The following is a 24465-nucleotide window of genomic DNA, read 5'->3' as shown; positions in this document are numbered from 1 at the left end:
ATATAGTAAGTACTTGGCCAATTTCTACTCAAGAAGCAGTTCTCCCCTTTTTTCTGTGAAGAATATTGTGAGTGGGAAAAGGGAAAAAAGCTTGATTTATTAATAAGCCTCTTCAATGCAGGAAACAAGCCATCTGGAAAAGTATGCTTTGAAATAAGAAAAAGCTTAACCTGAAGTGCTGGAAAAATAAAGGCTCTATTAGACATTCTAAAACTTGTCTTTCTGAGATAAGACTTCAAAAATGTTCCTTGCAACTACTAAATAATGAAGTCTACTCAATTCTGATTTATGAGCTCTGAGCTCTACTCTTCCAATCTATTTTTATAATTGAAACACTGGTATGAAACAACTTAAAGCAAAAAAGTCTTCTAGTTATGACAGAGTAATGATTTTAAAGTGAGGATGATCTACTGTGAAAGCACGTAAGCTCATCCACTCTACATAAAACGTAACAGTAAAAAGAGTCAAATCCATGAAATAACTTTCAGAAAAATTTACAGTAGAACTTCACAGTTATGAACACCAGAGTTATGAACTGACCAGTTAACCACACATCTCATTTGGAACTGGAAGTACACAATCTGGCAGCAGCAGAGACCAAAAAAGGCAAATACAGTACAGTACTGTGTTAAATGTAAACTATTTTTAAAAAAGGGAAAGCAGCATTTTTCTTTTGCACAGTAAAGTTTCAAAGCTGTATTAAATTAATGTTCAGTTGTAAACTTTTGAAAGAGCAACCAGAATGTTTTGTTCAGAGTTATGAACAACCCCCATTCCCAAGGTATTCGTAACCCTAAGATTCTACTGTATTTTCAGGATGAAAAACAGATTATTTCTGTGTTCCCAGAATCTCTATACATCTTTAGGATCACTGATAATTATTTATTTTTCTAAAATGCAGAATCACACATTTTTTTAACATGGTGGTACCAAAGACACTGCAATATGCATTTTGCGCACTTTACTTCTCATATACTGTAATAGTTCATTTTAAAACTATGTGAAGAAACATTAAGATTGCATTCTAAAGCATCCATAAGTCAGTAATTACAAATCTTAACTCTGTTTTTTTTTTTGTGCGCATTATAAAACAATTGTTAATTACAAGATCAAACTATCAGGCACTTTTGACAATTTTACCTAAACTTAGGAGCCTAAGTCCAATTTTCAAGAAAGATTTAGGCATTTAGGAGCCTAGTCACATTGACTTTCCATATGACTGACTCCTGAAAATGGGAATTAGCTGCTTTTGAAATTTTTACCCTTTTGTAATTCATTTATTCTTTTAAACAAACTGTTTTCATTGTGATAAAAGCTCAGGAATATCTTTAGTAATAGACTTTTATTTGAGGAAAAGGTTTTCAAAAAGGGGCCTTTGGGGAGTTAGCTGTTCACATGGTGCTGGGTTTCTAGCTGCTAAGCTGCCTTAAATAGTTCCCTCATTTTTTTTAATGTAATCTATTGTTGCATTTTTTTTTTTTTTTTTTTTTTTACAGGGATGTTAAGGGACCTAAATTTGGAAGAAGGTGGTCTGCTTGCTAATGAAGAAATGTCCATAAGAATCTCTAGAATAAGATGTGGTTCACACTATAAAACAGTTTGAGAAAGCCTGCTCTATGGTACATATTTTAATAATTTAGTGAGTTAGCAGTCTCATGCTTTACAATGTCAACCAGCTGTACCTCTGCCTTTATTTACAATTCAGGAGAGGGCTCAATAAATTACAGCTTAGCTAGCTACACATTCAGATGACCTATGTCAGCAAATATCAGTTATTACTCTTTATTAATTTCCTCTAGTTTATGGAACTCTACAGTAGTCAAGAGTTCTAGAAGTAGCATTCTATGGTGCTCTTTCTTTCATTCACTTTCTAGTGCACACTGTTCTTTTAGTCATAGACACCTAAATATTTCTCAGAGAGATACCAGTTTCCAAACCACATCTGAAAAGTGTGCCACAAAGTGTAAGGGCATAAATCTGAAGGAACCCAAGTGGCTTTTTTCATTTTTAGTTACATCATTTGTCACACAAAAACGGTGTCATTACTTTGTAATCATATTGAAATTCAGTCACCCACACAAGGGCAAAAAATCTCATGAAGGTATGTTCTCTTGGTTGAACAGGCATAGCTCCATTCTGTTACCCCTACCTTAGAAGTTTTCCTCAGAGACCCTTATTCAAGTCAGAAAGGTTCAAAACACAACAAAAAAGTAGAAACTGCAAATGACTTACATAGGTTCATCATGTAAATCATCAAATGATAACCAATACATAAAATATATTCAAGAGTCTTGAACCTAGAATTTATAGCATGAAACTGAGTAAACGTTTATTGCAATGTGTGTTTTCATCTGTTTTCAAATCCCTGATAAAACTAAGTTCCAAGGAAAATTAAGCCATCAAGATTGTTTCAATATTCAGAAGGTGATAATCAGTAACATGAGTACTGAACATCAAAAGTTTTCCTCCATTTTATAGTATAACTGCTATTTCTCTAAATGTGTGCAAGTAAAGCCTACAGTAATCTTAGTGTAATTATTAAGACTGGTATATTTTGTATTCCAAGGCATGCAGTACATACACACATGCATTTCAGAGAGCTAAGTGGAGTCCTTTTGATCTCAGATTTGTTGTGTATTATAAAACTTATTTTTTTAATTCATATTACTATTTTTCCCATTAAATCCTATAAAGTTTTGGAAATGCAAAAGTTCCAAGTTTTAAACAAGTGGGAGAACAACTGGTTTAAAATGGAATGATTTAACATTGTCAGCAAAACTAGAATTCAGAATCTGTTAATATGTTGCAGGACAGGAACAATGAGGTCCAGCGTTTAGGGTGGTAGCCTGGGACTCAAAGCAGACTTCCTATATGACTTTGGACTGTCACAGTCACTCTGTGCATTAATTCCTTATCCATAAAATAGGAATAATAATATATGAGTATAATATGAGTATGAGTTATGAGTATAATACATTAAAGATTTTGGAGGCACTCAGGTACTGAGATTACAATGGTCTTTAAGGATCTAAGTTAAGCAATTACACAGCTATCTTTCAGCTCTTTTATTTGTATTATGCTGCTGTCTAAAGTAATATTTTTTCTTAATAACTGCTTAAATACAGTAGATACTGGACAATAAACAGACTAAAATCCCATTTCACAGTTTTCAGAAGTCAATAAATTTCTTCCCAAATGAGAAATATGCCTCAAGTCAACATACAAAGATTGAGAGATCTGAAAATATTAACGAAGGGCACTATGATGATAGCCATAGAAGCTCAAGTGCAATAGCATTGACTGTAATACATAAGGGCTTTCTGCTCTTGTTTTTGTTCCAAAAGCTTAAAGGTACAAAGAAAATCTCATTTGACTTCTCTCGGTTTCATTCAGATACAGTATGAAATATCTTGAAGTAGTTACCAGTAAAAACAGTGTGTAGCACAAAATGCTTTGGTGGTTTTAGATCAGTTATGCTAGAGAACCTATTCCTTATGTATGTTGTATATATAATGGCAATTTCCAAAAGGGAAAATAAAAACAGTAAGTACTCATTAAAGCAAATGTTTTACTCAGACACCCAAAAGGAGTCTGTTGAAAATTATTTCTTTATGATTAGAAAGCATTGTTATTGTAATACCAGAGAAATTAGGTTTTCCATTCTTTTTTCAGAAACTGAGATATAGTACTTGGCTGTATTTAATCCAGGAAAAGAGAATAGCCTCTTTCATAACCTTTTATATAGTGTGACAAAGTTTCTCCTCTACCTTGGTGGGTCTTGCGCTTATTGGTGGATTTGCTCGCCTTGGAGATTCACGGTAGCTCTCAGTTTGGCCGTTTTTGTGAACCCACAGTCTAGGTTGATTCCTCCTGTGTCTGACCAGAAGTTGGGAGGTTTGGGGGGAATCCGGGCCCACCCTCTACTCCAGGTTCCGGCTCAGGGCCCTGTGGAATGCAGCTGTCTAGAATGCCTCCTGGAACAGCTGTGCGACAGCTACAACTCCCTGGGCTACTTCCCCATGGCCTCCTCCCAACCCCTTCTTTATCCTCACCATAGGACCTTCCTCCTGGTGTCTGATCATGCTTGTACTCCTCAGTCCTCCAACAGTATGTGTTCTCACTCTCAGCTCCTAGCGCCTCTTGCTCCCAGCTCCTTACATGCACACCACAAACTGAAGTGAGCTCCTTTTTTAAACCCAAGTGCCCTGATTAGCCTACCTTAATTGATTCTAGCAGCTTCTTGATTGGCTGCAGGTGTTCTAATCAGCCTGTCTTAATTGTCTCCAGAAGGTTCCTGATTGTTCTGGAACCTTCCCTGTTACCTTACCCATGGAAAAGGGACCTACTTAACCTGGGGCTAATATATGTGCCTTCTATTACTCTCCTGTAGCCATCCGTCCGGACCCTGTCACAATAGGGAAATCAATGGTCTTGAAGTTTTGCCTGGGAGACAAGGAGTTGTACAGAACCTATCAGTAAATTTCCCCACATCTTCATAGATTGTGGTAATAGCTTCACAATCAATGACAGACTCAGAAAACGTGTCACAGCATCCTGCAGCATCTACAGATGTCAACAGAGATGGAAACAGATCATTTAGGGAAAAGATTTCTGATGTTGGATCTGGGAGATCTCTCGTAAAACAGAAGATGAAGGAATTAAAACCTAACTTAAAAACCATTTTGTATGTGAAATCTGAATTTTAGACTATCATCCTCATGCTCTCTTCATCTGAGGTAGTCTGCCAAGTTTCCTGAGTCTCTTTAAGGTCAGTAGCAACAGGTAAAATTTCCACACTTCAGTTATTTCTTAATTTAAAGAATGTATAATAATAATTTGCATTTCTATTGTGCCTTACACCCAAGGACCTCAATGCATGTTACAAACAAATTATGGAAAGACTCACATGCACCACTGAAGCACAGCATTTGATAAATTGTACAGAGTGCTAGACAGGGCTTCTTAAGGGAAGTCAGAGTGGACACTTCTCCTGATAGGGTTTATTATGTGAAAAGGGAGTAAGTACATTTAAATGCTCTCAACACCTAAAGATTTACCATATGTCCTGAAAAATCTCTGCAAGCAAGAGGTAGAAAGCCACTGATTCTTACCTATTTACACTGAGTGATTTGACAAGTCAAAGTGAAAACTATATGAACTAGAAAGTAAAGAGATTCAATAAGTAAATTCCAGAGTGCTCTCTTGATGCTGGTCAACAGCGAAACAAAACAATTATATACGACAGTTACAAAAAAACAATTTGAAAACTGGGGGAGTGGGTGTGGCTGTGTGTGTATGTAAGTTTACAGCCACACTTTTAGAATAAAATCTCTCAACATGTTCTAAAAAGAAAATGCAGTCCAGTAACTGATATTGAGAGAGTGCTTTCTTACCAAGCTTCAGGCAGCAAAAAAGAATACTCATGTGGTGAGGTGGTCTCTGGAAAATTAGAGAGAATTGCCAGCCGATGTGGAAGCAAGTCTGAACCATGGTATGTAAACAAGATCTCTAGGGCTCTCACATTGCTTTCCTAGACCGGAAAATATAAAATATTCTGTTTTACACTATGAAAAAACAGTTTAAGAATAATTCTGCTTACCAATTACTGCTCAGCAAACACTACAATTCTGATTTCATCATGCATTTTTAAAGGATGAGTGACTAAAACATTTATTTATTTGAAAAGTTTTCATAATCTGGAAGCTTGACAGAGCAGAGGAATCTTGTCCCGTTTTATAGTCAGACAAAACTAATCAAATACAACATTCAAGATATATTATTCCTATTTTTAAAATCTCTCATAGCTTCAAACAGGAAAAAACACAATAAATTGGGTGAATTTCAGTATGTGGTGATGGGGATTTAATTAGTTTTAACAAAAACAGCAATTTAAACTTCTGAGAAAAAAATAAATACTGATACCCGAGCATAACTTCTTGCTGAAAGTACAATATTCTGATTTCGGAACTTCTTGAAGAATTCAGCATCATATCTCTGCTCAGCTGCATGAGGCCCTCCAAGGATTTCCTTTTAAAAAAAAAGGTTTAATAAAAAATTATTTAAGTATGTTGATAAAAGTCATGAAATTCTTGCATCTTAGATTAACTAAGGAGTAGACACTTACATTAGTCAAAAACTAATATAGCTCAGTATGTTATTCTAGAAATGATTATCTACAGCAGTGGTTCCCAAAGTTGTTGCTTGTGCAGGGAAAGCCCCTGGCGGGCCGGGCAAGTTTGTTTACCTGACGCATCCGCAGGTTCGGCCGATTGTGGCTCCCAGTGGCCACGGTTCGCTGCTCCAGGCGAATGGGAGCCGTTGGAAGTGGCACAGGCCGAGGGACGTACTGGCCGCCACTTCCAGCAGCTCCCATTGGCCTAGGGCAGCGAACCGCGGCCACTGGGAGCCGCGATCAGCTGAACCTGCGGATGCGGCAGGTAAACAAACCGGCCTTGCCCACCAGGGGCTTTCCCTGCACAAGCGGCAGAACAAGTTTGGGAACCACTGATCTGTAGAAGCAATTTATGATTAATGTAAATTTCTATCATTTCCACTGTCACGCTGTTCATACAAGTATTCTAACTGTAACACTCACCTTTGACAGGTTTCAGAGTAGCAGCCATGTTAGTCTATATTCGCAAAAAGAAAGGGAGTACTTGTGGCACCTTAGAGACTAACCAATTTGAGCATAAGCTTTCGTGAACTACAGCTCACTTCATCCAATGCATAAAGTGGAAAATGCAGTGAGGATGTTTTATACACACAGACCATGAAAAAATGGGTGTTTATCAATTCAAAAGGTTTTCTCTCCCCCTGACCCCACTCTCCTGCTGGTAATAGCTAATCTAAAGTGGTCACTCTCCTTACAATGTGTATGATAATCAAGGTGGGCCATTTCCAGCACAAATCCAGAGTTTAACAAGAACGTCTGAGGAACGGGGGGGGGGGGGGGGGGGGCGGCGGGGGGAATAGGAAAAAACAAGGGGAAATAGGTTACCTTGCATCATGACTTAACCACTCCCAGTCTCTATTCTCTAAATTCCTAAGTTAATTGTATCCAATTTGCAAATGAATTCCAATTCAGCAGTCTCGCTGGAGTCTAGTTTTGAAGTTTTTCTGTTGTAATATCGCAACTTTCATGTCTATAATCGCGTGACCAGAGAGATTGAAGTGTTCTCCGACTGGTTTATTACAGGACAGGCCTAACAAAGAAAATAACAGAACGCCACTAGCCGTCACCTTCAGCCCCCAACTAAAACCCCTCCAACGCATTATCAAGGATCTACAACCAATCCTGAAGGACGACCCATCACTCTCACAGATCTTGGGAGACAGGCCAGTCCTTGCCTACAGAGGGCCCCCCAACCTGACGCAAATACTCACCAGCAACCACACACCACACAACAGAACCACTAACCCAGGAACCTATCCTTGCAACAAAGCCCATTGCCAACTGTGCCCAAATATCTGTTCAGGGGACACCATCACAGGGCCTAATAACATCAGCCACACTATCAGAGGCTCGTTCACCTGCACATCTACCAATGTGATATATGCCATCATGTGTCAGCAATGCCCCTCTGCCATGGACATTCTTCAAACTAGACAGTCTCTACGTAAAAGAATAAATGGACACAAATCAGATGTCAAGAATTATAACATTCATAAACCAGTTGGAGAACACTTCAATCTCTCTCGTCACGCAATTACAGACATGAAAGTTGCGATATTACAACAGAAAAACTTCAAAACCAGACTCCAGCGAGAAACTGCTGAATTGGAATTCATTTGCAAATTGGATACAATTAACTTAGGCTTGAATAGAGACTGGGAGTGGTTAAGTCATTATGCAAGGTAACCTATTCTTCTATTCTCCCCCCACCTGCCCCCGCACTGTTCCTCAGACGTTCTTGTTAAACCCTGGATTTGAGCTGGAAATGGCCCACCTTGATTATCATACACATTGTAAGGAGAGTGATCACTTTAGATAAGCTACTACCAGCAGGAGAGTGGGGTGGGGGGAGAGAAAACCTTTTGAAGTGATAAACACCCATTTTTTCATGGTCTGTGTGTATAATGACAGGTTTCAGAGTAACAGCCGTGTTAGTCTGTATTCGCAAAAAGAAAAGGAGTACTTGTGGCACCTTAGAGACTAACCAATTTATTTGAGCATGAGCTTTCGTGAGCTACAGCTCACTTCATCGGATGCATAAGTGAGCTGTAGCTCACGAAAGCTCATGCTCAAATAAATTGGTTAGTCTCTAAGGTGCCACAAGTACTCCTTTTCTTTATACTCATCTTTGAAGTCTTAGTAGTTGGCTAAGCAATTAAGATTTAAGTCTAAATATTTTTGGAATAAAGAAAAATTTCTAGAAATACCTGGACATATAATGTGCACATACTTAACTTTAAAAAGACATTATCAACTTCAGAATGGACACTTTTGGTTTGTTTTTTGCTTACAAAAACCAGTTGCACTGTTTCCCCACTATAGTCATTACCCCTCTCTGCCATTTCTGTGGGTGTTCCACACAACAACAAAGAAAAAAAATTGAAAAACAGTTAGCTATTGTGACTGTAAAACCACACACACACAAATCAACAAGATGATAGGAGCAGTTGTCCTATCTGAAGCTTTTTACTCTCGAGATTTCAAGAGGATGGTGTTCATTTAAGTAGAACAAACAAAATCATTAATGACTATTTAAATTTATGAGAGAGAGAGTGAAATTTGGGAATTTAAAATTTGTGAACAATTTGAATTCCGTATAATCCACTAGCTTTGGTCAAACTAAGTGAAATTTCATACATTGTGGGGGGGAAATCCATTTCAATGTTTAGTTTCAAACCTCAAATGAATGTAGCAACTCAACACTTTTAAGCTTAAATTACTACTATATAAGTTTGTTGTAAATTTCAAGTATTTTGCTTCCAGTAGAATCTAACGTAGCCGCTAACTGTGTGTGTCTGTATTTGAAAGAGTAAATTGGTATTTCCGTCACTGTGGCTTGGCTTTTGCTGTAAATTGCTAGTACAGACAGGGCTCAGACATTTCAGACAGTGTCTCATGAAAAATGCTCAGAGCAGATTTATATGATAGAGTGGTATATCTGAATGGCTCTACATTAACTATTACATTGTACCACTGATGCAGGGGATACGTGGTAACGCATTTTCTTCACAAGCTTTTTCCCCAGAGACACATTATGTTTCACATTTTCACAATCAAAGACCTCAATAATATTATACCCACTCAATGTTTCTAACTAGGTATATTTTTTAAGTACTGCAAACAAATACAGGATGAAACAATGGTATCTAATAGAGAAGATTGAAAATAGAACAAAATAAATCAGCGAAACAACATAAGCTATTCACAAGACAGGATCTAAGGACTTAACCCCATCTCCTCACCTCATAAGTTGCAAGTCTATCTAAATAACTTAATAATTTCAGCCTGCTTCGAGAAAGTTCCTTTTGTTCCAGTGTTAGTCTGTTTTGAAAGAGAGAGAGAAAGAGATCACTACATTTTCAAGATTGGTACAGCACATCAGCATAGATAGACTTCTATTTAAAAAACAAACAGATTTATTCAAAAGCAACAAGACAAAAAATGTTTTATCAGATACATATATTGGAAGCATAACAAGAAATTCAATAAACTGAAAACTTTCATAATGGAATGCTGATTGAAATTTTAACCATTGTCCAAAGAAGTACAATGTATTAAGATAATTATGGCCTTGGGGTTATGTATTTATAAACCCACGAATTTAAGAGAAAACTAGCCCTGACATATCATTTACTTTGAGAAGTTCACTGATAGAAGCAGTTCTTGATGCTTCCTAGCTTCTTTTTCCTTTCTATTTTCTGCTTCTTCATCAGGTGACAAAAATTCTTCATAGGGCACTTCATCAACATCTACCTCTCCTGGTAAGATAAATCTGGCAGAAAGAAACAAAAATCCATGTTGATAAAAAGATATGAAGAGCTGGTTATTCAGTCAACAGATTTTACACAACTTTCCATCTGTATCTTTTGTATCTGAATTGATTTTTACTGAAATTGGTGACAACGAATTAATAATCTGAAAGACAACTTTACTACTGTGAGCTTAAATGGTCTATTCTCAGTATCTGCAATAATAGGGAAGGCATTCTTCACATTTTCTTCACAAAATACACAAGTTTTCATCTGTTAAAAGTTTACAATTCTACGAGCAACAGAGTTCCTGACGCTACAGTATTTCCACAGCACATATTGCTATATGTGGTAGTTATTACATATATACCCAAGAAGCAATTACATATCACCACTGTACTGAATCATTACAGAATGACCTGCATTTGTGTTTTCTCCAATCTTCTGTACAGAAGACAGAACCAGACCACGTTTTGTTTCCCTGATGCATTTTTTTTAAATTTTACCTACACAGCTTAAGAATTAAGGCAAAAGCAGCTATTTTAAAAAGGCTAATTCAGCACTTAACACTTCGGGGAATTGTGTGCCACTGAACACGCACAGAATTCATGTGCCATGAAGAATTTCCACCCCCCCGCCACTACCACAGAAAATACATCCTGCCAGAAAGGTGCTGCAGTTATGCCTCTTGCCCACCAGGGGGCCACTGTGGCACCAGAACAGATAGCATCCACCCACAGGACAGCCTCAACTGTGGATAGGGAGAGAGCAGAGGCCACCTTTCTCACAGTGCCCTGCCTGTGGGCCTGGTGAGGAGGTGTGGAATATGGAGGGGACAGACAAAATGGGACACATAAGGCTGCTGTGGGTGTGGGAAATCCATTTCTGTATTGTAGTTTACATGAATTATTACTCAGTATTCTGTATTAATATGTAAAGCAAGCAATCTATTTGTCAAAAAACATTTCCTGAATCTTTTTTGTTGTCTGTATTGTTACAGACATAGTTGATGACAGGTATTTTAAAATAAATTACCAAAATAGTTGAAACTGGCATGATTATATTGTGTTATTTTGACAAATAAAATGTACAGAATTCTTAAACATTGTGCATATAATTTTTTAACTTTTTGGCGCAGAATTCTCCCAGGAGTAAACACTGTGGTTCAAACTAGTCTAAGAACATCAACACAGGAATCTGTTCCAAGCAGAAGCCGAATTTTGGAAATATTTTTTGCTGACTTCCATATTATTGTCTATATATTCACTTTCTCTCTATTGCATTCAACTTCTGAGATCACAATTTTCTTTATTTTCATTCATGAGGGAACTTTACTGCTACCTTTAGTATTGGTTACAGCTATTCTTATGGGAACATATTTTAAAAACCATGTATCCTGCAAAATCTCTTAAGATTTCAGTTTGTAGTTAACTGACAATTCACTGCCTAAGTCCAAAGCACTAAAACAGGATACAAAAAAATTATTCCAACAAACCTGCCACCATCTTCTCCTTTTCCAATAGCTATGAGAGCCTCCAAGTCTGTGCCTTTTAAACCATACTGCAGCAACTCTTTGGCAGCATCCACGTTCTCAGGAACTCTTTCCAGGCATTCATGAAGAACCCAGGACCGCTTCTTAATTTTACTCTAACCAAATGACAAAGCAAGAAGTAAGCATAGTGCAATATGTTATAGCTCATCAAAGCCCTGAGATCGGTGTCTTCCATTTTTTCAGTCTGTCTCTCTTCCATTTAGAACCTTGTCAATTTACTCTGGTGACTGGGAGACTCAACGTGAATTAAACAAGGGAATCAACCGGTAAAAAAAGGAAGGAAAATGCATCAAAAATATTTGTTTTGAAAACTACAGCTGTCATAAATATAAAGGGAAGGGTAAACCCCTTTGAAATCCCTCCTGGCCAGGGGAAAGCTCCTCTCACCTGTAAAGGGTTAAGAAGCTAAAGGTAACCTCGCTGGCACCTGACCAAAATGACCAATGAGGAGACAAGATACTTTCAAAAGCTGGGAGGAGGGAGAGAAACAAAGGGTCTGTGGCTGTCTGTAGTCGTCTTGGCCGGGGACAGAACAGGAATGGAGTCTTAGAACTTTTAGTAAGTAATCTAGCTAGGTATGTGTTAGATTATGATTTCTTTAAATGGCTGAGAAAAGAATTGTGCTGAATAGAATAACTATTTCTGTCTGTGTATCTTTTTTGTAACTTAAGGTTTTGCCTAGAGGGGTTCTCTATGTTTTTGAATCTAATTACCCTGTAAGATATATACCATCCTGATTTTACAGGGGGGATTTCTTTATTTCTATTTACTTCTATTTTTTATTAAAAGTCTTCTTGTAAAACACTGAATGCTTTTTCATTGTTCTCAGATCCAAGGGTTTGGGTCTGTGGTCACCTATGCAAATTGGTGAGGCTTTTTATCCAACATTTCCCAGGAAAGGGGGAGTGCAAGTGTTGGGAGGATTGTTCATTGTTCTTAAGATCCAAGGGTCTGGGTCTGTAGTCACCTAGGCAAATTGGTGAGGCTTTTTACCAAACCTTGTCCAGGAAGTGGGGTGCAAGGTTTTGGGAAGTATTTTGGGGGGAAGGACGCGTCCAAACAGCTCTTCCCCAGTAACCAGTATTAGTTTGGTGGTGGTAGCGGCCATTCCAAGGATAACGGGGGTAATATTTGTTACCTTGGGGAAGTTTTGACCTAAGCTGGTAAAGATAAGCTTAGGAGGTTTTTCATGCAGGTCCCCACATCTGTACCCTAGAGTTCAGAGTGGGGGAGGAACCTTGACAACAGCCTAGTTTTATTTATAGCATTTCCTAATCTATCAGTAATGAACTGCAGTATATTGGTTACCATTAATTAGTAGAATGAGACCTCACTACAGCACTCTAATAAATCTTTGCTGACTAGCGGACAGAAGTTGTTTGTTTAAATTTCGGAGTTCCTAAATCTCTAACCATTGCTTTTGGTAGCAAGATAGACTGCACTTGAAACCAATACATAATAAAGTAATACTGTTCTCCTTCCATTGAAGGATCACAAAGTACTGTACAAAAGATGTTTTTCCCAATTTATAGAAGAGAAAACTGTGGTACAGATGTCAAGTGACTTGATAAAGGTCACCCAACAACTCGGACACAGAACTAGAAATAGAACCTAGTTATCCTGGATCTCAGACTCTAACTCTTCTCTGTAGTCAGTATGGCAGCTCTGTGCTGACTGAAAATTCTACAGTCTGATGACAGCATACAATTACTCCCAACTCAGTGTACTATATGGCCATCTTCAAAAGCCATTTTCAGCATAATCTCCTTCAGCAAGTGCTGTTTATGTGATCTAGAAATGAAAGATTACACAATGAGGTGTTCCAGTACATGTTCCAGATAACATATGGAGAACAACTGTTAGTACAATATTACTATGGGCACTTTTTCAATTAGCATTTGGCGTAGAGATAATGCTAATTTAGCAACAGAACTTCATCTTTAAATTATCTAAGGCTCATAAGCCAACAATACCACAATACCTTCAACCAAATAATTAAGACAACCTGAAGTCACCATCTTGATGCATTATTTTCTTCCCAAGCACACTGAACAAAAAAAGAGCCTTTCTGGGGAAGCTTCAATGGGCTTTAGATCTGGCACCTAGCGAATTTAACAAGGTGAGTCCCTTCTGCATTAGGTGAAATTTATGAAGGTCAACTCTTCAAATCGGTGCCAACATTTGTTACATAAATTAGAACACGATTTCAGTTTCTACAAGGATATTAAGGAATTTCTTTCAACTTAAAAAACATACCAGGTAGTCTTGAATAGAAGCAATGTTAACAGTTGATTTCCTCCACTGTCTTTGATATACAAGATCAGAATCTAGACCATATGCTTGAGCCAAAGATAAAGCTTCACCATATTCTTCATTATCAATCTAAAACAAAGTACATGAACATAAACATCTCTGACAGAATGGACTTGCTCTGTAATTATTTGTGAATACTGTGTGTGTTTATATATGAGTGAATATAATAGTGTAATTAAATAGGGATCCAAAAGGAAAAACAAGCAGGAAAGAAAAATAATGTCTCAAGATATCAAATTCTCCACAAATACCCAGGGCTGTTAAGAGACAATCCCAGAACAGGAAAAGGCACGTGCATACTGGAGAGCTAAGGACTGTGGCAGGTTTAAAAAGGAACCCTTTCTCAAAGAAGGTGGAGTTGTTCAGGGAAAACAGTCTGACATTCACACCCAACTGGAGGGTCTGAAGAAGTTAAACCAGAATAAGTTACCATCAAGTAAGCCTTAGACAATAGACGTGTGTCAACTACGTGTTGTTTTAAAACCCTTTTTCTGTATATGTTTTGGTCCTTTTTTTAAAAAGGACAATACTTAGGTTTAAAGAAGTATCTGGCCACTATATTCACTACTGGTCAGTCTTCTGTGCCAAAATTAAACTGGGCCTGCTGGTAAGCAGTTGATACACAAGGTACTGTAGCTCAGGACTTGGTTTAAGATTGGGAGAATTATGCAAATCCACCCTTGGAGCGAACCTGTGGGTGGAAGGCAATTTGAGAGAAAGTAACCATGAAATGAGGTCATGATTCTAAAAAGGAGTAAGAGCAGCTGAATAAGGACAATGAACTTCAAAAAAGCAGATTTTAACCGACTCAACAAACTGAGAGGTAAGGTCCCATGGGAAGAAAAAACAAGGGAAAAATGAGTTCAGGAGAGTTGGCACTTTCTCAAGGAGACAACATTAAAGGAATAACTGCAAACTACCTCAATGAGAAGGGAAGACAGGAAAGACAGTAAGAGGACATCACGACTCCATCAGGAGCTCTTTAATGACCTGAAAATCAAAAAGGAATCCTACAAAAATAGGGAAACACAGACAAATTGGTAAGAGGAATACAAAAGAATAGCATAAGCACATAGGTATAAAATCAGAAAGGCTAAGGCACAAAATGAGTTACACCTAACAAAGGACATAAAAGGCAATAAAAAGAGGTTCCTTAAATACATTATGAGCAAGAGAAAAACAAGGGAAACTAAGTTCTTTACTTAGTGGGAAAGAAGACCTAAAAACTGATGACATCAATAATGCTGATGGGTTTAATGCCTATTTTGCTTCCGTCTTCAGTAAAAAGATTAATGGTGATGAGATACTCAACACAATTACTATAACAAGAAAGGGGAAGGAACGAAAGCCAAAATAAGGAAAGAACAGGTTAAAGAATATTTAGATAAATTAAATCTATTCAAGTTGGCAGAACCTGATGAAATTCGTTCTAGGGTACTTAAGGAACTAGCTGAAGCAATCTCAGACCCATTAGCCTTATCTTTGAGATCGCACCAAGGCTAGGTGCAGTCCCAGTGGACTGGAGAAGAGCAAATATAATAGCTACATTTAAAAGATAGAACTAAGAGTAGCCAGCGAATTATACACTGGTCAGCCCAACTTTAATACCTGGAAAGACACTGAAACAAACTATTAAACAATTAATTTGTAAGCACCTAGAAGATAATAGGATTAGAAGGAATAGCCAGTATGGATTTGTTAAAAACAAACCATGCCAAACCAACCTAATTTCCTTTTTTGACAGGGTTACTGGCCTAGTGAATGGTGGGGTGGGGGGAAGCAATAAACATTATACATCTTGATTTTAGCAAGGCTTTTGATACAGTCCTACATGACATGCTCATAAGCAAAATAGGAAAATGTGGCCTACATGAATTTACGATAACCTGGTTGGAAGACTGAACTCAGAGTAGTTATCAATGGTTCACTGTTAAACTGGGAGAGTATATCTAGGAGGAGTCACACAGGCATCAGTCTTGGGTTCGTACTATTCAATATTTTCTTGGACTTGGATAATGGAATGGAGAGCATGCTTGCAAAATTTGGAGATGACACCAAGCTCGGTGGGGTTGCAAGCACTTTGAAGGATAGACTTAGAATTCAAAATGATCTAGACAAATGGAAAACTGGTCTGAAATCAATAAGATTAAATTCAATTAAGATTAAGGGCAAAGTACTACACTTAGGAAGGCAAAAATCAAATGAACAACTACAAAATGGAATGGCTAGGTGTTAATACTGCTGAAAAGGATCTGGGGGTTAGAGTGAATCATAAATTGAATATGAGTCAACAATATGATGCAGTTTTATAAAAGGCTAACGTCATTCTTGGGTGTATTAACAGGATTGTCATAGAAAAGATATGGGAGGTAATTGTCCTGCTCTACTCTGCACTGACGAGGCCTCAGCTACCATACTGTTTCCATCTCTGGGCACTACACTTTAGAAAAGATGTGGAAAACAGGGAGAGAGATTAGAAGAGAGCAACAAAAGCAATAAAATATTTAAAACCCTGAACTATAAGGAAAAAAGTTTTAAAAATTGGGCATGTTTAGTCTTGAGAAAAGAAGACTGAGGGGGGACCTGATAGTTTTCAAATTCATTAAGAGCTGTTATAAAGAGGACAGGGATCAACTGTTCTCTGCATCCACTCAAGGTAGGACAAGAAATAATGGCTTACTCTGTAGCAAGGGAGAGTTGGTTAGATATTATGAAAATCTTGATAAAAACACGCGGGGGGATGCATTCAGAAAAACTAGCGGGGACAGAGGTGCAGCTAGCCCTGTAACCGTGATACCATCTATGTCAGTGGACATTACCATAGAATCAAAGAAATAAGATAGCATATCAAGTCTGTCCTCTGGCCAATACAGGATTGTTTCACTGAATATATTTACCAGGGCTTTCTCTAATCTAATTTTAAATGTCTAATGTGAGGTAGTTTAGCCCACCACCCACAGTCTAATGAATCTTATACTTTCTGCTCAAATGATCCTTAAATAACTTGTCATTTGAATTACACTAATGCAGGTTCTCTATTTTAATCATCTGCCTTCCAGCTGGTGGACACACCACGTATTGTTGATCTCTCTCTCTCTCACTCACATACACCCCTTAGAAATACGTGGCTAGATCCTTGTATTAACAGAAAAAAATTAAAACAGGAAGGTATCAAAGCTGGTTAATGAAACAATGAAAAACAGTTATTTTATGTTAGTCTTTATTGTTGTCCTAGTCTTATGTTGCATGGGTCTCAATCTCACCTTTCTCTGGTAAAGCTCCTCTGGGGTTGTAGATCTTAAACTCACAAGGCGGTAATTCTTTGTAATAGTGCGTGAACGTTTCCGTGGAGGAGCAAATCGCTCCATTTCTGTCACAAAATACAGGCCTTGCTTTAGGTAACTGAAATATCTGGCCTTGGCAGAAGTTACATCATCTGAGTCAGAGTCATCTTCTCCTTCATCTTCTTCACCAGGCCTGCTCTCCAAGCGTAATCTCTTTGGAGCCAGTTTTATCTCGCACTACACAGAAAGACAATTCTTAAACAGTGAAATATGTTGTTAGTTTGCTCCCAAGCTGCCTCATATTGGAAAATGCTGAGCATCCACATTTCACATCAACTTCAGGATCAAGGACCTGCCCCTCCTCCCACTCCCGCACATTAAAACATTAGCTTGTAACCTATAATTTGTACTTCAAGGATGCTTCTTGGACCTCCATCCTGGACTACAGACCTGATCCAAAGCCCACTGAAGTTAACAGAAAGACATCCATAACTCTCAGTGGGCTACCAGTCAGACTCTGTGTCTTCTAACAGAGGCAGGAAGCCATACAGGGTGGGGAACTAAGACGAAATCCATATCAGTTCTGTTATCAGAAAAGTTAGCTAACACTTGAGTTAAACAGTATGCAAACTGAAAAATCACATATTTAATCAATAATTTGGAATTATATATCAACATACTAAGCTTCTCTCTGATTAGGTCAATGTTAACATCCTGAAGGAAGAATAAGAAGCACGTAATAAGAAGTTTTTCAGGTCTTTTAGTTAACATCATTTCCATATAATGCATCTTTTAATAGACATATTAACAAACTTGTTTACATTGCGATCATGCTGTTCTGAAACAAGTATTAGCAACAACTGTGATATAAAGGTAACTGGGGCTTGTTTGTTTTGTTTTTCATCTGTCTAGCCTGGGAAAGGGAACTGGGATGGATCACTTGATGATTACCTGTTCTGTTCATTCCCTCTGAAGCACTTGGCATTGGCCACTATGGGAATACAGGATACTGGGTTAGATGGACCTTTGGTCTCATCCAGTATGGCCATTCTTATGTTGTAAGACCAACATGTCATAAAAATGTTACAGGGAAATCAACGATTTAATTGCTTGGATTGAAATAAAATTGCAAATATACATTATTATGGAGGGCAGCAGGCTTTTTTTGGCATAATTTAAAAAAAATGAAAGAACTTTACAAAAAACACATTTTACATAGTTTGTTTTTAATAGCATTTCTTCTCCCGAAGAAGGGATAGGGACAAATACTGTATTCCCCACTCCAGTCAAACATACCCAGCATCCATGAGACTTCAGGCCAATGCGAGTTTTACTCGAGGAAGGATGACTAAGGTTTGCAGGATTTTTCATACAATTGTATATAGATATATATTTTAACATACACACAAATTGCCATTCTTGCTGTACAAATTTGTAGATACACATTTTCTTGGTTACTGTATATATCATAGAATGAAAAAAATTACACGCATGTGGACAAGTTTATTTTTCCTTCTAATTAAAATAGTTTGAAGAAAACCCATTTTTTCCAAGTAGCACAAAATTAAATAAATCAAAGAATCTATATTCAAACTAAGCAAATGTCTCAATAGAGTGGGGCCTTGTTTATTTATACTTATGACCAGAAAATACATTGCAAGTTAGCGAATTCGGAACATTAGCCAGAAAGAAGGCAACTGAAAAAGCAAAAAATTTCAAACTATTTTGTCCATTTACTTTCATGATTTAGGAAAATCCTTCAGAGTACATATGATAAAACAATTTGTAAATGCAATGAAAACATAGTAAGACAAGATTTCATTTTGGCATCAGCTATTAGAGTGGGAGAGATGGCCATCTTTCCTATAAACATTTTGGGTTGTGCACATTAGCAAAATAAAAAAAAGTGAGGTTCTATTATACTCCAGTGGGGGTTTTCTTAGTATTGTTAGTATATGTTTATTACCTCCAGGCTTAGAAATCCTCCATCATGAGTAGAAGTGACCTGAGGGGAACTTTCAAACCATTCGCATGATTTCCCCAGTAAGTTTTTTAATGTTTTCACAGATGACACAGTCAAAGCTCCAGAGCAGCGAGCCAAGATCACAGCATTTTCTGCCCACCAATTTACATCCATTAGTGGATAATATGATTCTTTATCTAAAGGAAAAAACAAAAAGCATTTCTAACAGCAAAACAAGAGCTGAAGGGACTTCAATCATTAAAAGATCTCATATGGTGGCCCAATTTAACAAATATATTCATCAGCATCACACACAGCCTTGCTTCACTAAGTTTCTATTTTACAGCAATGGTATTTTTAATTACAGTCAAATCTGTATTAACAAAAGTGAAACTGAACCATTATAGATTTTGACTTAACTGCATTACTTTTTAAATATTGCTTGAAAAAACTAATCTACCGCAAGCTGATTTACTTGCACTGAGTATGAAAGGTTTTGAGCATTTGATAAAGATTTGGTACATCACTCCTCAGGACAGCCAAGAGTGAATTTCTTTGGCAAATGCATACAGAATTACGGATGGGATCCAGAAGAAATTGCATCCAGCTGGAGGACATATCACATCTGAAAACAGAACTCTTAGAGGACCATCCAGGGAGAAAATATAGTTATTAAGATGACATTTTAAAAATAGTTACAATCTAGAATTTTACATTTTGTGGGCAACTATTTGCTTATGCAGTTAGATGTCACCCTTAAGAGAAAACAGACATCACCTTATTTTCTAAACATTACAGCACACACTCTTTTCAATTCAGTTCATTTTTGTCACTTTGAATGATTGTTGTTTGAATTTTGTTACGTAGATAATACCAGAGTATATATCAGAAATTGTAGAAGTATCTGAATAGCAGCTTTTAAATTGCAGTCATATTTTATCAACAAATTTTCCTTGGGCTCTTCTTTGGTTCAGAATGCTGGCCTCTCACCAACTGGCAGTGATTTTTATACTATAGCTATGAACTGTATTAGCCAAACCCATCTCCTCAAAACAAGGTAGATGCTGTTATTTCTACTGCAAATTATACTGATCTAGTTAAATCAGTGATGTAAGCAGGTAAAAGGGACTATAATGAAACACCACCTGTATGCATCCTTGGAAGATTTCCACTCACTGATCTCAGGCAGGGATGGTGCCAAAGAGGGTTTTGTTTGTTTTAAATTAAGTCATGTAATTGGGCAAAAATAACTTTACTTTTTTGTAGCTGGACTTTTCCACTTCTCTCCTACACAAGTCTTTACTCTGATTGTGCATGCCAGGTCACTTAAGACTGTAAACTCTTAGGGGCCGGCACCACAAGTACCTTAGGAAAATGCGGTCCTGATCTATGATTGAGACCCAGAGGTACTACAGCAATACAAATAAAGTAACAAGAAGTATCAGTGGAACCATAAAGCTATTAGCTTCTTTGCCGTGAAACTACTGGCTATATAAACATTGTTCATATACTGATGTACAAGCATGGCATTAACACTGCATTTATAAATGGAAGTACATTAAAACATGCTCTCAGCTAAAATATTAACTGAAGACAAGCAGGCAGACGAACCTCCTGCAGTGTTCTAACTTGTTTCTAGCCTTTTAAAATTCATCATGCTGGTGTGCAGAGGAAGGACTGAATTAAATATGAAAAGTGTATTTAGCATTGTGGACTTCAAGGGTATGTCTACACAGCATGTTGGAGCCCGTGAGAGAAAATCTTCTCACGCCAGCACTCTAAAAATAGCTATATAGACAGCATTTTGAAGCTGCAGTTCGGGCTGGAGCTTGGGCTCTAAAGCCCACCCACCTCCCAAGGCTTTAGAAACCAAGCTCTGAGGACCTGAGCTGGGAAGCTTGCTCTCTTAGGCTCCAATATATCCCAAGAGGCCTCCTGGTGGGCTCTGCAAATTTCTGCAACATGTTATTTATTATTTCATGTATTTCCAAGACACACAGAGACATTTTTGTTGAGCAGTAAGCCTTCCATGGAGCCACGATCCACAACCTTCTGATTTATCATGAATGAAAAAGCCCTGTATTATCTGAATCATAAATAAAAGGATATTTCAGCTGCAAAGTATGCCTAACAGCAGATTTTAAAACGTTTGCATTGTGACACTCATTAAGCTAGGATGAACTGAAAATTCAAGAAAGATGCACAATTTTAGCAACTATCCGAGGCAAGATTTTAATTAAAACCGTTATGTTCTTTAATCAATGTAAATATTTTTTTCCAGAACATCAATGTGTAGCATAATAATTTGACTACACCACCCACCTTTTATTTTCTTCCTTTTTTCAGCAGAAAGCCTCCAATCTGGATTGATCTCATCATAACCTGGCTACAAAAAAATTAAGTTGGAATGTTACATTAACTATATTAGCAAGCAACCATCTTTAAAAAGCAAACATTTTTCCCCCTTTATAGCGAACTACTTCTCACGAAAGGTAACACCTTCAATTTTCCATTCTTAAACTGCTCTGTTATCACTGAGACTACATCTATGTAAATTCAATCCTCATTGGAATGAAATTCAAACTTCCTCCACTAGGTCAGATGTGCAAGTTGGACCCTTTCTTTAAATATTTAATTCAGAAATATAGGAACTGCACAATGGATCAGACCAATGGTCCATCTAATACAGTATCCTGCCTAGCACCATGTCCCACATAAGAAACCAGGATCCATCAACAGATAACCCAATGACTCACTTATCTAAGCAGCGTTCTAGGGCAATGGTTACCCATGAATTTCTCAAATACAGGAAATCCGGTTAAGCTGCCCACTTTCCCAAACTACATGTGATTTGTTTAACCTGAAGTGTTTTAAGAGAACAACTACTGGTTATAAATCATAGAACACAAGTGTCACTCTGAATTCTCCTGTGTCTTAGGAACCCAGGATCATGTGTTATAGTTGGTTATCTCTGTAACATTTTCCTTGTAGGACTAATGTAGCAGAGGAACCAGCAGTATTTAGTGACCTCTGCACCTGCAGCTCCTTCCTTTAAGCCCTGGAATAGATTTTTCTTCATCTTGGAAAGAGCATACAAAGATGTACAGTAAGAGAGTGATGCTGAATCTCATACAGTGAGGTGTCACAGTATGTGAAAGAAAAAACAGCTTCTATTATTTACTGAGTACAGTCAGGATGTATGACACAATGAAGGTAGGCCAAAAAGTTTGCCCACCCCTACTCTGAGGGCCACATCCGCATTCCAAAACTGTAGGGAGGGCCAGGTAGAGAAAGCTGTGCGTCCCCAAACAGCCTGGCCCCTGCCCCCTATCCGCCCCCTCCCACTTCCCGCCCCCCTGCCTGCCCCCCCTCAGAACCTCCGACCCATCCAACTCTCCACTCCCCGTTCCCTTACCATGCCACTCAGAGCACCAGGACTGGCAGCCGTGCCACCTGTCCAAAACCAGCCACGCCACCGCACAATCTAGAGCACCAGGGCGGGCAGGCCGGCGGACGCAGGTGCACTGCCCGGCAGGAGTTCGCAGCCCCGCCGCCCAGAGTGCTGGTAGCACGGCGAGCTGAGGCTGTGGGGGTGGGGGGAACAGCAGGGGATAGGCCGGGGGCTAGCCTCCCTGGCCGGGAGCTCCAAGGCCAGGCAGAACGGTCCTGCGGGCCATAGTTTGCCCACCTCTGAGATAGAGGATATAGCGGCCATGCCCCAAGCAATTTACAACACCAAAAGGACACCTCTTGACACTGAAACACCAGACTGGCTCCAGTTTCGGTGCAGTGGAAAGTCTGGGATTTGGTTGATGTTGTTTTTCTGTTTTGTTTTTAAAAGGAACACAAAAGCACATTGGAATGACCTGGGTTTTGTTTTTGTTTGGTTTTTTGCATGCCAGTTCTCATCCGACATTTTATGAAACCAAAACGTTTCTGTGCAAAATAGGTAGAAGTTGCATATTTCTGAAATGTTTTGTCCTATAAAAAACTGTTGCTAACCTTTCTGTAGCTGTTATTCTTCGAGATGTGTTGCTCATGTCCATTCCACGTTAGGTGTGCGCACGCTGCATGCAGTCACCAGAGATTTTTCCCTCAGTGGTATCCGTCAGGCTGCTCTAGCACCCTCTGGTGCCAAGCACTCATGTGCCGATATAAGAGCCCCAGCCAGCCCCGCACTCTCTGAGTTCCGTCTTGCCAGCTAACTCCAAGACATGGACAGGAGGATGGGTTGTGGAATGGAAATGAGCATCGCATCTCAAAGGACAACAGCTACGGAAAGGTTAGTAACTGTTTTTTCTTCTTCGAGTGCTTGTTCTTGCCCATTCCACATTAGATGACTTTCAAGCAGTACGCAAGGAGGTGGGCTCGGAGTTCATGGGCATGCAGATTGCAACACTGCTCTACCAAAGTTGGCATCATCCCTAGCCTGCTGAGTAATGGCATAGTGGGAGGAGAAAGTATGCACCGACGACCAAGTCACTTCTCTGCAGAAGTTTTGGATCAGGAACTGGGACAGATGAAGCCTGAGCTCTCGTCAAATGGGATGTCAAGATGGCAGGAGGTGGGACACCCCTGCTCATAGAACGTACGAATGCAGGAAGCAATCCAGGATGAGATTCTCCAGGCCAAAACTGGTAGGCAATTCATCCTGTCTGCTACTGCCCCAAAGAGCTGTGTGGATTTACAGAATGACTTGGTTCTCTCAACGTAGAAGGCGAGGACACATCAAACCTCCAATGTATGGAGATGCTGCTCCTCCATATTTTTGTGCAGTTTTGGAAAGAAAACAGGCAGGAAAATAGCCTGATTACTATGAAACTGTGAGACCACCTTTGGCAGGAACACTGGGTAGAGGTGCAGTTGAGTCTTCTCCTTAACACTGTATATAGGGATTCTGAAATAAGGGTCAAGAGTTCTGAGACCCTCCTGGCTGAGGTAATCATTACCAGGAAGGCAACCTTCTAGGACAGATATGAGGGAGAGCATGATACCAGCAACACAAACGGAGGGCCCATGAGTCTTGACAAGACTAGGTTTAGGGCCCACAGTGGAATGGGTTCACGAATTTCAATGTAAAGTCTCTCTAATCCCTTGAAGAAGCGAATGGACATTTCGCCTGAGAAGACCAACCTACTGTCCACCGGAGGATGGAAGCCTGAGATTGCCGCTAGATGCGCCTTGAACAATGAAATGGCTAGGCCCTGTTGTTTCAGATGGAGCAGTTACTCCAGGTTGAACTGGAGGAGTGGCCGAGTTGGTAAGAGGCCTCGTTGGGATGATCAAACCAAGAAACATTTCCATTTGGTGAAGTAAGTCACTCTAGTAGATGGTTTCATACTACCTAGCAAGACCTGGCAGACTTCTTCTGAACAGGCCAGCTCCGCCAGATTCAACCATGGAGCTTCCACATGGTCAGGTGAAGGGCCTTG

At 38.8% G+C, this 24465-nt stretch overlaps 1 protein-coding gene across 1 annotated transcript in view; it reads right to left on the bottom strand.

The window, feature by feature from the left end:
* The window catches only part of NBAS (NBAS subunit of NRZ tethering complex), a 407958-nt gene that overhangs the window by 310261 nt on the left and 73232 nt on the right, over positions 1-24465 (bottom strand). Inside the window, exons 13-21 of the mRNA XM_084622071.1 lie at positions 21356-21419; positions 19037-19230; positions 17050-17307; positions 13730-13855; positions 11417-11568; positions 9807-9944; positions 9415-9493; positions 5923-6027; positions 5394-5530 (exon numbers count right to left, since the gene is read on the bottom strand). Of these exons, the coding sequence (XP_084478197.1) occupies positions 5394-5530; positions 5923-6027; positions 9415-9493; positions 9807-9944; positions 11417-11568; positions 13730-13855; positions 17050-17307; positions 19037-19230; positions 21356-21419 (1253 nt within the window). The remainder of the gene's footprint in view (positions 1-5393; positions 5531-5922; positions 6028-9414; positions 9494-9806; positions 9945-11416; positions 11569-13729; positions 13856-17049; positions 17308-19036; positions 19231-21355; positions 21420-24465) is intronic.

The sequence above is a fragment of the Lepidochelys olivacea genome (assembly GCF_965140295.1).
Source record: "Lepidochelys olivacea isolate rLepOli2 genome assembly, chromosome: 3".
Taxonomy (NCBI): Eukaryota; Metazoa; Chordata; order Testudines; family Cheloniidae; genus Lepidochelys; species Lepidochelys olivacea.
This window is presented reverse-complemented; position numbering and strand designations above follow the sequence as displayed.